The 12,158-nt window shown below is 38.3% G+C and overlaps 1 protein-coding gene across 1 annotated transcript in view; it reads left to right on the forward strand.

Moving 5' to 3' along the window:
• Positions 1-12,158, forward strand: part of MYOM1 (myomesin 1) — a 184,578-nt gene that overhangs the window by 79,039 nt on the left and 93,381 nt on the right. Inside the window, exons 8-11 of the mRNA XM_012652075.1 lie at positions 282-446; positions 3,890-4,051; positions 9,010-9,151; positions 11,773-11,972. Of these exons, the coding sequence (XP_012507529.1) occupies positions 282-446; positions 3,890-4,051; positions 9,010-9,151; positions 11,773-11,972 (669 nt within the window). The remainder of the gene's footprint in view (positions 1-281; positions 447-3,889; positions 4,052-9,009; positions 9,152-11,772; positions 11,973-12,158) is intronic.

Here is a 12,158-nt window from a genome sequence, read left to right on the forward strand (position 1 = left end):
CCTCGGCCTCCCAGAGTGCTAGGATTACAGGAGTGAGCCACCGTGCCCGTAAACTTTTGATTTGAAATCGGATATTTCATATTTAATGACCCACTATATGCATATGGGGTATATATACTTCTTACATAGAACTTCATTTTTGCCCAAATAAGTCATTTTGCCCAAATATGTCATTTGATTAGTCTTTGTTGTGACTACTTTCTGCCTGTGCTTATTAAAATGCCTGTGTCTCTTTCATGAGAAAAAAATAAATTACTGATATTTGTTTTTGTTGTACCCAGTTGCTGTGACCCCTTATGGTTATGCATCCAAGTTTGAGATCCACTTTGATGACAAGTTTGATGTGTCTTTTGGGAGAGAGGGAGAGACGATGAGTCTAGGCTGTCGTGTAGTCATCACTCCCGAAATTAAACATTTCCAGCCAGAAATCCAGTGGTACAGAAATGGTGAGTCTTTATAATGAATTCTCACTTAGGTTCGTATTCACAGAAGGTTGCAGACCAGATTGCAGATCTGTTTGTCAGAGCTGGTAGAATCTGGAAGTTAGGGGGGATTGCCTACTGTATGTTTAAAAAGTTTTTACATATATAGCAAAGTAGCAACACTTTCATAATATATTTGTAGAGATGATATTTTCTTATCAATAAGTAATATGTAGAAAGAATTACAAGAAATGTATATTCATTTCGTAAATTAATTTTATTTGGTAAAATACCCTTCCTCATAGAAACTACTGAAATTGTATGAAACTTTAAAAATCATAACCTTATAAAACAATAAAATGCTGATATTCTTCATTAACCAGCATAGTAAATGAAGAGGAAATTTAGACCTTGGCACTTTTGTTCTAATGTTTCAAAGGCTTCTTATAATTTTGAAACCTCTGATAAGTATATTCTGCATACAAAACATGCAAGTTATACTGATGTCCCTTAAGAGCACAAAAGTAGATAACATCACTCTTTTGTTGTACATTATATTATAACTGAAGCTGGTAGAACAGAAAGAAAATCTTTCTATTGTCAGTTCCTCTGAATCTGGCATTAAATCACAATTCAGCCTTACTTTGCTTCAAAAGAGCCCAGAGCCACAATACTTTGGTGTGAGAAAGAAATAAGTATTTAATTTTCCCTTTTAAATCCGATTTGGGTCAAAGTCTATTTAAAGGCTAGCTAACACTCCAGATCAAACCCAAACAAAGCAAAACAAAACAAAAAAGCTATCAAAACAAGTTGATTAGCTGAAGCATTGAATTTAAGAAATAATGTTATTTCTAAAATTACAGCAAATCTTAGATCCAAATATACTGAGTTTCTATACCAGATTATGTCATTAAATAGACTAAGACGAAACTGTCTGAGGAGAATAAGGGATTGCCCCAAATCCCACAGCCAAATTCTGGCCACGTGAGACCTTCAGAGCTGATGGTTTTCATTCTAAGCCCAGAGCTCTTTTTATTACCCTGCACCTCCTCTTGTATCACTGAAACACAAGGTCTAAGCAGGAAAAGAAAACCACACGGGAAAATTTGTACTTTCTCTGACCTCTGCATCCCTTTATGCCTAGGTAGTGAAAAAAGCATTGAAATTTAAGAAATCAAATTTGCCCCTAGGTGCATATTTATCTGTGAAGCTAGCTCCTAGCTAATAAAAGATGTGTCGTGGAGAGAGCAATGAATAAACCCAGAGACTCTCATCATCCATTTTAATTCATCCTAAAGTCTTCACCAGATTTATTTCTAGAGAGGATTATATCTTAAAGCCCTTGAAAACTTTAAAATTCCAGCTACTCTGTGTATTAGTAATGTTATCATATAATTTTTCTGTGTAACTGTTTTATAAAATAAACTTGGAGAAATATAGAAAAATGAAAGAAAAACTAGTTAATGGTGATCCTTTGTGGTATTTCCTATAAGGTACTTTATGATGGTTCAAACTCCATTTTGTTCATGAAAAAAAACTAAGGCCTAGGAAGGTTAAATGATTTGCCCAAAGTTGTATAGTTAATGAAAGAGATAGGGCTAAAACATAGGTCCCTTCCAGGGCTTGACTTTTTGGGCATGTTAACTGTGCAGTCCCACAGGAAGGGGACCTGGGCTTGGTTTAATGCTCTGCTGTCACAATCTTGAAATTCATAATCATTTTATCTTTGAACTTGTGTTTTGTACGTGAAGTCCAATGGGACTATGGAGCATGCACATGATCCGAGGAGATAGGCAGACATGTGCAGACGTAGGCCCCCTAGCATGGTGGGCACTGGGTGGCAGGCAGCATGCTCACCAAGCAGCAGACCTGGTGGGCATGAGAGCACCTGGGCCAGTCTGTGGCACCATGAGGTTCCAAGGTGATGCCTGGGACCAGGACCTGGGCCCAGATTGGAATTAGCAATGGTGGTGGCACCAGCAGCAGCAGAGGTGACGGTGGCTGCAGCCCCAGAGGAGAGGAGGGGCTCCACATGGGGGTAGCTCGAGGATACACTGTGGGCAATCAGCTTTCCTATCCATCCTCAGAACTCATCTTTGTGGGATCTGCACAAATATGAACTCCCTGGCCTGAGTGCAAGGGCAGGGACTGACAGCAATCAGGCAGTAAACTTTGTCAGCAGAATATTATGAGATAAAAGTGTACACGTAGACATTGTAATAAAGCACATAAGGCAGTTATTAGAATTCTCAAAGACTTTGGAATCTCTGGTCTTGAGGCTTAGAAATGGAAATTAAATTTAAAGATTTTAGCATTTGATGGAAAAAAACATGATTTTTATGTGAAACTTTAGATGAGCCAATTATTAACAAGGAAGACAGTTTTTAAATTAAAGTTTGTAATTGAAGACACAATAATAGAATGCATAGCAGGTGTTCTAAATTATATACTAATCACAAGTCATTTTTGGTCTTAGTATCATCTCCACAAGTTAGACAAAGCATTAAAATGCAATCGTATACATTTACATTTAAAATTAAATTTGGACCTACACGAAACTGTATAAAGAGTTAAATCGTTTTAGAAAAATTGTTCGCCAAGTATCATCAGTTCTAGAGTACTAAAATTTATATTTTGAAAGAGTTTATCAGAAAGTTAACCTAATGTTGTTATAGCCTGTGTAACATTCTTAACAGCTCCAGTAACAGTTGCATCCTCAGAAAAGTCCTTCTCAAAATAAGTTATGGAACCTCATTTGTGAGCTTGTGTTTATAAAGAGTGACTTTATAAATTCTACAAAATGAAGTTGCTAAAAGTATAGATTTAGATGACTAATAAATGAATTTGTAGAAAAGCAGGCCACAAATATGTTATTATCAATCAAGTCATCACATTAGTAAAGTAAAAAAAAAGTAGAGTAATATTACTTATTATATATAGTTATAGCACCAAAATATTATTTTTTATAATTTTTATTATCCTATTATACTTTATAAGTAATAAAATATTCTTAAGGAAAAAGCTTTATATTTTAGCACTTTTTTTCCTCTTTGTAAAAATTATTTTTTTCTTTAAAATTTTTTTTTGTTTTTTTCATTTTTCTTATTACTCTTTTTTTGGTCTTTTTTAAAAATACATTTCTACTTTTGTTTTTCTTCTGCACAATAATTTTCAGGAATATTTAACACCTTTAACTTAACTTTTTCTGTTTTTTGAACAAGGGGCCTTGCAAATTAATTTTGCACCAGGCACCTCTAAATTGTATATCTAGCCCTGGTCCCCAAACTTTCGGTCTAGTATTTTTACTAATATAAACATAGCACAATGACTCAAAATCCTAGACACTTCCTCTAGTAATTAAATAGCTTTCAATATAGAAAAGTTTAAGGGAGAGGAATAGAGGGTGGGAAGAAGAAGGAAATAATGGAGGAAAAATAAGTTAATTTCCTTTTTTTTTTAATTTTTAGGAGCACCTGTTTCTCCATCAAAATGGGTGCAAACAAATTGGAGTGGAGAACGGGCAACACTGACATTTTCCCATCTCAACAAGGAAGATGAAGGCCTCTATACAATTCGTGTACGAATGGGAGAATATTATGAACAATATAGTGCTTACGTCTTTGTTCGAGGTGAGTCCTAGCAAAAAACAGAACACCCAACAATATTTACCACATTGAGCCCAAGTCAATTTATCCAAACATGTTTCTGTAATGATGAAAGAGTCATTTCAAACTTCTTCCAGGTTACCTGGGCTAAGAATTTTAGTTTCTAGTTAAACTAGACCTAGTGTAAAAGGTGAACCCTGAAGGCACCAACCCATGGTTTCTAGACCATGTTACTATCACTACTGTCAGGACTTTCCTCATCTTCAATAAGCCACGAATACAGTTCTCCACAGGTGTTTAAGTGGAAAAGCTAAATCCTAATAATATAGAAAGCCATCTCAGTTCCTGGAAGCTGCCACAAAAGAGGAATGTATTATTTGGGGGCTTACCCTTTAATATGTATGCATTTAGGGAGGAAATTTACTATTTCATTCCAGTCCCCTTCTTTGTAGCTTCGGTTTTGATAGGAAGCAAGGGGCTACAACTTAATTCCTGAGACAAACCATAATTGTTGATTTTAGGAGTCTTTCTTTTTCTCAGTCGTGTCTTAAATGGATTGGATATATACAAGTAGAATGTTATTTCTCCATGGGATCCCATGGAAGACCCTTAAAACTTTCAGGATACCGGGGTAGTGTTCTGTGTTCTACTACATGATGGTTAGTCAGGTGCAGCCAGAAGAAAAGACACAGAAGAGGCTCAAGAAAACAAAGTTTATTGCACTCACAGGTCCTAGAAATGGAAGGCACAGCAGGCCACACAGGAGAGCATCTGTGTCATCAGGAGGCAGAAGGGGCAGGAGCAAAGGGAGAGCTTAGACCATGCCCTTTATTGGAGTTTCTTGGGAAAGTCAAGGCAGGGCAAGTGAACAGTTTAAGATTGGCTAATTCAAATAATTTTGGTGGGTTCTAAACTGTAGGTGTGGTCCCTAGTTGCCTGGTACCTGGCCAGGGGATGATTAAGGCAGAGGGACTTTGCCTCCTGGGTTACCTGGGTTTTATGGGCCAGACAGAGGGGGTATGGTTTGGATTACTTAGTTTGCATATCAAACGCATGCCCTCCACTGGGCCCTTTGCTACCTCTAAGAATTGGCTATCCTTTGGAGGGGCAATCTGCTGTCTCTCCTTGGCCAGAAAGGTTTTTAAAATGTAAAAGCATCCTAATATGCAGAAAAGTAAGGATATAAGCAATACAGGTGGGCTTACTAATTTTTATCTTACATACACTAAATACAATCATAAATTCATAGGCATTTTGACCAAGATGGAACCTCAAAGGTCATCCAGATGTACTTAACTGGGATCCACAGACTCCCAAAGGGTCTATCGTTAGAACAATTAATATATTTCAATGTAATTGGGTTTTTTGTAATCTTATGTATTTCATTTTGTGTATTTAGAAGCATTATTCTCAGATGGACCTCTAGGCTTTACCTGTTTGTCAAAGGGGTCAATGGCACAAAAACTGTTAGGATTCCCATTCCATCTAACCCCCTAATTTTAAGAGGCAGAAACTGAGACTCAAAAAAGTACGGTGATTTACCAAAAGCTTCAGTTAATTAGAAACAGATGTGGAATAGGTTACAGGTCTTCTGATGCCTAACCCAGGATTTTAATTAGGGTATGGGCTAAGTTGCTAAAATGAAACAACAACAAAATGTTTATTTCTCTCCTCAATGTCAATCCAGAGGTAGGGGATGGTCCAACTGGCTTTGCTTCACGTGGTCATTCAGCATCCCAGGTCCCATCTGCATCATTATTCCACAGTGCCTTGTGGTGCTGTTGCATGTTCCCTTCCAGCCGGAGTGGAGAGACACAGGCAGATATTTATCATATGATAAAATTATGTTTAAATTTTTAAGAAACTGCCAAAGTTTTAAATATCTCATGTGTTTTTAAAATACTTCGTATCCATTGAGTTGCATGAAGCTATTTCAATGCATTATTTTAGATATTTGTGCTGCTTAGAAAATAGCTTCCACAACACAATGATCAGTGTACAAAGCACCATATGTCTGCAGAAACACATTGTAAAGAGCTATACATATTTAGCCAGGATTTTATTATTTAGATAATATGTATTCATTGGGGAAAATAGATAATGTAAATTTAAAAAGAAATAAAGGAAAAAGAAAAGCCATCTATAAGACCACCCTCTAGAGATATTCAATGTTACCATTTTGTTGCATATTCTTCTAGGCTTTTATATATTCTTTCCTTCTCTTTCTCTCTCTCTCTCTCTCTCTCCCCCCCCACCTCTCCTCTCTCTCTCTCTCCTGTTTCTCTCTCTCTCTCACCTCTCTCTCTCACACACACACATAGAAACAGAGAAATAATAAAGTGATGAAGGATGGTATAGAAATGTCATGAAAGAAGAATTGAAAATGGCAAATAAGTATATGAAAAATTTTCACTAGTAATCAGAACAATTAAAAGTGAAACGAGATAATGTTTTTATCTAGCATATTAAAAAATTGAAAGACTTTAAAAACCCACTGTGGTAGAGGCCTGGAGAAACAGGCACTCCTATACATAGCTGGTGAGTGTAAATTGATTCAACTTTTCTCAGGATGTTTGCCATTGCATATCGAAAGCACACATTGCCAACAATTCTAGTTCTAGGATATAAGTGGACAGAAGTGAAAAATGTTTGTATTGGAGAAAACTGGAAGAAATCTAGATATCTACCAATATGGGGGCTATAAAATAAAGTAGAATAGATGCTCCATGTGAACAATGGAATACCACATAGCAATGAAAGCTAATACTGTATACCTACATTGTTGATATGGAAATATATCAAGGAAAAAGTTTATCTGAAACTGTATAGTATAATCCCATTTTATTTAAAAAATAATCATTTCTGATTTATAAATAAAGAAAAAATATCTGGAAAGATTTAGGCCAATATGTTAGTAGTAATTATCTCTGAATTATGGAATGAAAAGGAATTTTAACATATTTTTGATTATCATATTTTTATAAATGTGCTACTTTTACAATAAAGACAAGAAATAGAATTATGTTTTCGAAAAAGTTATCAGTAGTCTGTGTCAGAGGTCAAAATATAAAGAGTAGCAGGCTAGTCTTTGACCCAACTAATCAAACCTACAAATAGTTTGGCTGTTTGGAGCCTTAGAAATTAATGATGCCTGAATGGGTACTGTGGGCCAGACATGGTGTAGCAGCTGCTGGAAGGCAAATACTATGTTCTGGTACTTCACAGTTATGCTTTTGTCATTCCAAATATATTTTCCCCCCCTCCCCAATATTGTAACTCCATAAGAGAAAGAATGATCCTTATTTTTTAACTTTTGCATTTAGCACCTAGAAAAATACTGAATGAGTGAATGAACAAATGAAGGAATCAATGCCTGAGTAATTTGAAAGGTTGTTAAGCCCACCCCTGTGAATGGTATATTCCAAGCAATGCTATAAAAATCTTGAAAAATGGCTCCCTGAATGCCTACCATCTGCCCGGCTCCTTTACAGTGTATTCCTGCTAGAGTACATCCATGCTAAGCTAACTAAACTCTGCTCTATCAATGCAGGAGTTGCTGGTTGTTTTGCTATAGGCTTTTAGCAAAAGGACATGGTTAGAGGTCACCAGCTGTCCCCCTGGGGGCAGAGTGGCTTTCCAGTAGTGCCTCTTGTGCTATTGAAGCACATCAGCCTCCACATGCCCCCCTCCACTCCTGCTCTACTCTGCCTTTATCAGCAGCACCACCCTCCCCCATCCAGTGCTCTCAAATCCTAGAAGGAAAGAAGTTTCTCTGCACCAAAATGCTCATTTCCCATTGTGTGGCTTGCAGGGATTCTGCATTAAATTTTAGGCACAATAATTTAGTTACATTCTCCTGTAGCACTTCTGCAGGAGATATTTGCCTAGAGACACTTTCCTACTGGTTCATGGGGCAAGAAACAGAATGTTCAAAATGCAAGTGACTTGAGCTCTTCACAGGTAATGCATACCTATTAAATTCGGAAGTGTACAAATATTTCTGCCATGTCATGAGATGTCTTAGTAACTCACAAGAGTTATACAGAAGTGTATGTAGAGCGTAGGAAAAGAAAGTGTTTGTTCAGTCAACATGGGTGCTTTCCCTTGGGTGAGTGGCTCCTGCATGTCTCAGCCTCTTCTCCTCTTAACTCCATCTATGAAAGCTTTAGTCAAATGCCAAGAGGAATTGGCAATTATGGACCCCTCCCCCTGGGACCTTGCCTCTTGTCTTAATTATTCTCACTTAAAAGGTTACTAACTTGAATATTCTCATTTCCCTTCCTCTCCTAAAAACAGCCCCGATTCACTAATTTAGCTGTGCCAGAGGGGACCACACGGTCAGGGGATCGCATTTCATAAACAGTCACTGTCCTCTGTTCCTTGCATTATCCTGGACTTTTACTAAACTCAGATAAACTAAGCTCAGATGTGAGTATTGCATCAGAGGATCTTTAGTTCTGGAATAATCATGTGATTAAAACGAATGTATTTCTTTCCCTTGCAAAATGGTGATGTCTAGCATAGGGATGGGCAAAGGGCATGGTTCTTATTCTCTTATGGTTGCACCCAGAAGGGACTGTTTGTCCCCCTTCAGAGCCTTTCATAGTTTCCGAGTAACATTGCACAATCAATGTCGTAAGAACAGACTTTCTGGCAGGATTGACCTGTTGGGTAGCAATCTCCAACATCTCCATATTAATTTTCTTTTGGAACATTTTGGGCAGCAAGGGTCATGAGGCAAAGGTCATGGGTTCTTTTTAGAGCCCTTTCTATTTTCTAACAGGATGGTCTTCCTACTGACGGTGAAAAACACATATGGTTATGTTCATATACAAATTACAAGATCTGAGGCTTGCTCTGCTGGGGCCAAAGATATGGCCACTGTGGTGATGGGATAAGGAATGTGTGTGCTGAGACCTCAGCCTGCCAAGCTGACAGAGCATGTCTGAGAAGGTTAACGGGATCTTTCTGTATCTCCACAGATGCTGATGCAGAGATTGAAGGAGCGCCAGCCGCTCCCTTGGATGTGGTGTGCCTGGAGGCCAACAAAGATTATATCATCATCTCTTGGAAACAGCCAGCTGTAGATGGAGGGAGTCCTATTCTGGGATACTTTATTGATAAGTTAGTGCTTAGTCTAACTTCAGTTAGAGTTATTTGGCCATAGAGATGCATGCTTGATTTCTCCCATAATTTCTACGTGAAATATTTTCTTTTCTGGCCTTCCCCTTTTTCTCTCTTTCTCTTTGTCTCTGTTTCTCTCTTCAACTCTCTCTTTATCTGTCTCTGTCTGTCTCTATCTATCTGTCTATATACACACACACACTCTTTATATCTGTATGTTCATATCTATTTACCTACCAATTTACCTAAATTCCAAAGATGAATTCTTTCAGCTTGACTACTAGCTCAAGTCACTAATTTGGAAAGAATACTATGAATTTGTAGACCTAATAGAGACCACTTTGGAAATGAAATAGCTGGTATTCAATATATTTAATGTCAATATTCTTAATATGTTGGTAATTTAAGAATATTGACTTTAGGAATACTAACACAATCTTATTTATACTGTGAGATATGGTTTTAAGTTATACAAAGAAATAACAACAAAAATCAATAGTATTAAATTATACTCTATCTATAAGTCCTTGTTATTTACATTCTCCAAAACTTATAGACTCTGATATTTACAGTAACTTGGTTTTATACATTAATTATGAAGTGAGTTTGGACAATATACGCAGCAAATTTAGATTATTGGCCTAAATGCATTATTCTATGACTTTGTTTCTATTCAAACAGTTGCTCCAATTCTCTTTTCATTTTTGAATAATGAAATATGATTATAGAAACCACTAGGGACAGATAATCTGTATCACTGTAGTACAATGGGTTTGTACCAAGGCGTATTAAACCTCATATTTATAACCATCAGTAAATATATGCCCATTGGGCTCAAAACTATCCAGAGAAATATCTATACTGAATTATGTACTACTTAACCATACACATGAAACAGTGCTTCCACATTATTTCATTTAGTAATGATGAATTGTGAAGGTTCAGATAGATTCTTTTTCGTGCTTTATTGTCTTCGGCAGATTTCCAAGGGATTTTCAAACTTTGATCAGTGAAAGACTAGGGACAATCAGAACATTTTGTTCTCCTTTTGCCTTAGTCATAATAAAAATATCCACATTGCGGCTAGTGTTTACTAAGCATTTACTACGTGCATGGCAGCATGGCACTATTCTAGACACTTTGCATTAATTAACCACTAACCCATAACCACCCTTTGAGGTAGAGTTTATTATTACAAGTAGCTGGTCCAAGACCACATGCCAGTGAGGAAACACTAAAGTCACTAAAGTCACACCAGTACTAAGTAGCAGAACGAGAATTCAGATATCAGCCTGGCTGTAGGTTTGTGCTCTTTCTGCTCCAATACGCGGTAGAAGTGTCAGGAGCAGCGCTCTCCACCTTTCTTTCTGCTCACTTGAGAGGAAGCATTCTTTAACATCACAGGGTCACCACAACAGTGTCTTCTCAGGGAAGAAGCCGAGTCCTGGAGGATCTCTGGAGACGGGGGTGGTTTGAAGAATTGTCCTAGCCCTCTCAGCTTCCGCCATCCCCACCATAGCAGCTACAGAATTTTTACAAGGGAAAGATTTAGGAGAAATGGATGAAGACAGAGATTGAAGCTGTGTTTGATAGCATTTTACATTTCTCTAAGGAAAATGTCTATTGTCTAAATCGAAGAATGGAAGATGATAGTGAGGAAGGCAAGATAAACCCCCCACCTCAACCACCTTTGTACTGCCACCGGCGACCCTCGCCCCCATGAGAATCATTTGGGAATCATACATTTTGGACATAGAGTCATGTTGAGGAAGTAATATGAACTAAAAGTACAGTGCTCTGCTCATAAAAAATGGTATGAGTTACTTCACCCTAATGCTGTATAATTCAATCACACATTGAGCCCCTGAAATCCTGTGGATCAGGCCAATAATATGGTATGAGCTGCCATCTTTGTCTCCCAAGGAGTGACCCACTCCATCCCCAGGTACCAATTGCTGTAAAAGCACTCAATTAAAAATCAGCATTTCCAAGCCCATACTCAGTCTTCCCCTGCCAGGCCTGGGAATCTCCCTGCCTCTCATCGGTCTCCTCTGGTAAAGAAACAAATGTACTGCAACGACCTCCTTGCCCCGGCTCCCGCCCACGCAAGATGCAGTGACCATCAAGTGAGAAAATACGCTGAGCTGTTTTCCAAACTACAGTGCAAGTAGGCATCTTTTAAGGTGCCAATTTTCTCAACAGTACTTCTATATTTAAAAGAAAATACCTAAGAAAGACAAAGAAGTCACTAAGGGTAGAATTTTAAAGGCATCAGCCAGGGAGATGTTTAGGGGATCCTCCACCTAAGCCTCTCCAGTGTGAAGATTGCAAGTACCTACCTGGTGCTTTCCCTCAACCCCCAAACTCCTCTGCTTAGCTCGTGAGGCCCCTTGGCTGCCTGCTTTTAATAGGTTCAGGAAGGATCTGAGGCTTCTTTCCTCTTGTTAAAGAAGACACACTGCATTTGAGTGGGACAAGTGCCTGCAGTTTAATAATCAACCACGCTGAGTTGGATATTTTACAGAGACGATCTGCAGCAGCTGGGTGGGTTTGCAGCCTTGGAGCTATAAATTTAGCCACACTTCTTTTAATGTCTTTGTCAATCACTCTGTTTTTCTTAGATGTGAGGTGGGCACAGACAGCTGGTCTCAGTGCAATGACACACCTGTGAAGTTTGCCCGTTTCCCAGTCACTGGACTGATAGAAGGTCGTTCCTATATATTCCGAGTCCGAGCTGTGAATAAAACTGGAATAGGCCTACCCTCTCGAGTCTCCGAGCCTGTGGCTGCCCTGGACCCCGCTGAGAAAGCTAGACTTAAAAGTAAGCACTTTTTATTTTTCAGGATCTTTTGTAAACCTTTTTAAAGTAACTGTTAAGAATAGGCTTCAGCCAGGTGTGGTGGCTCACTCCTGTAATCCTAGCACTCTGGGAGGCCTAGGTGGGCGGATCGTTTGAGCTCAGGAGTTCGAGACCAGCCTGAGCAAGAGCCAGACCCCGTCTCTACCA

Source organism: Propithecus coquereli, unplaced genomic scaffold, assembly GCF_000956105.1.
Source record: "Propithecus coquereli isolate 6110/MARCELLA unplaced genomic scaffold, Pcoq_1.0 Scaffold38, whole genome shotgun sequence".
In the NCBI taxonomy this organism is placed as follows: domain Eukaryota; kingdom Metazoa; phylum Chordata; class Mammalia; order Primates; family Indriidae; genus Propithecus; species Propithecus coquereli.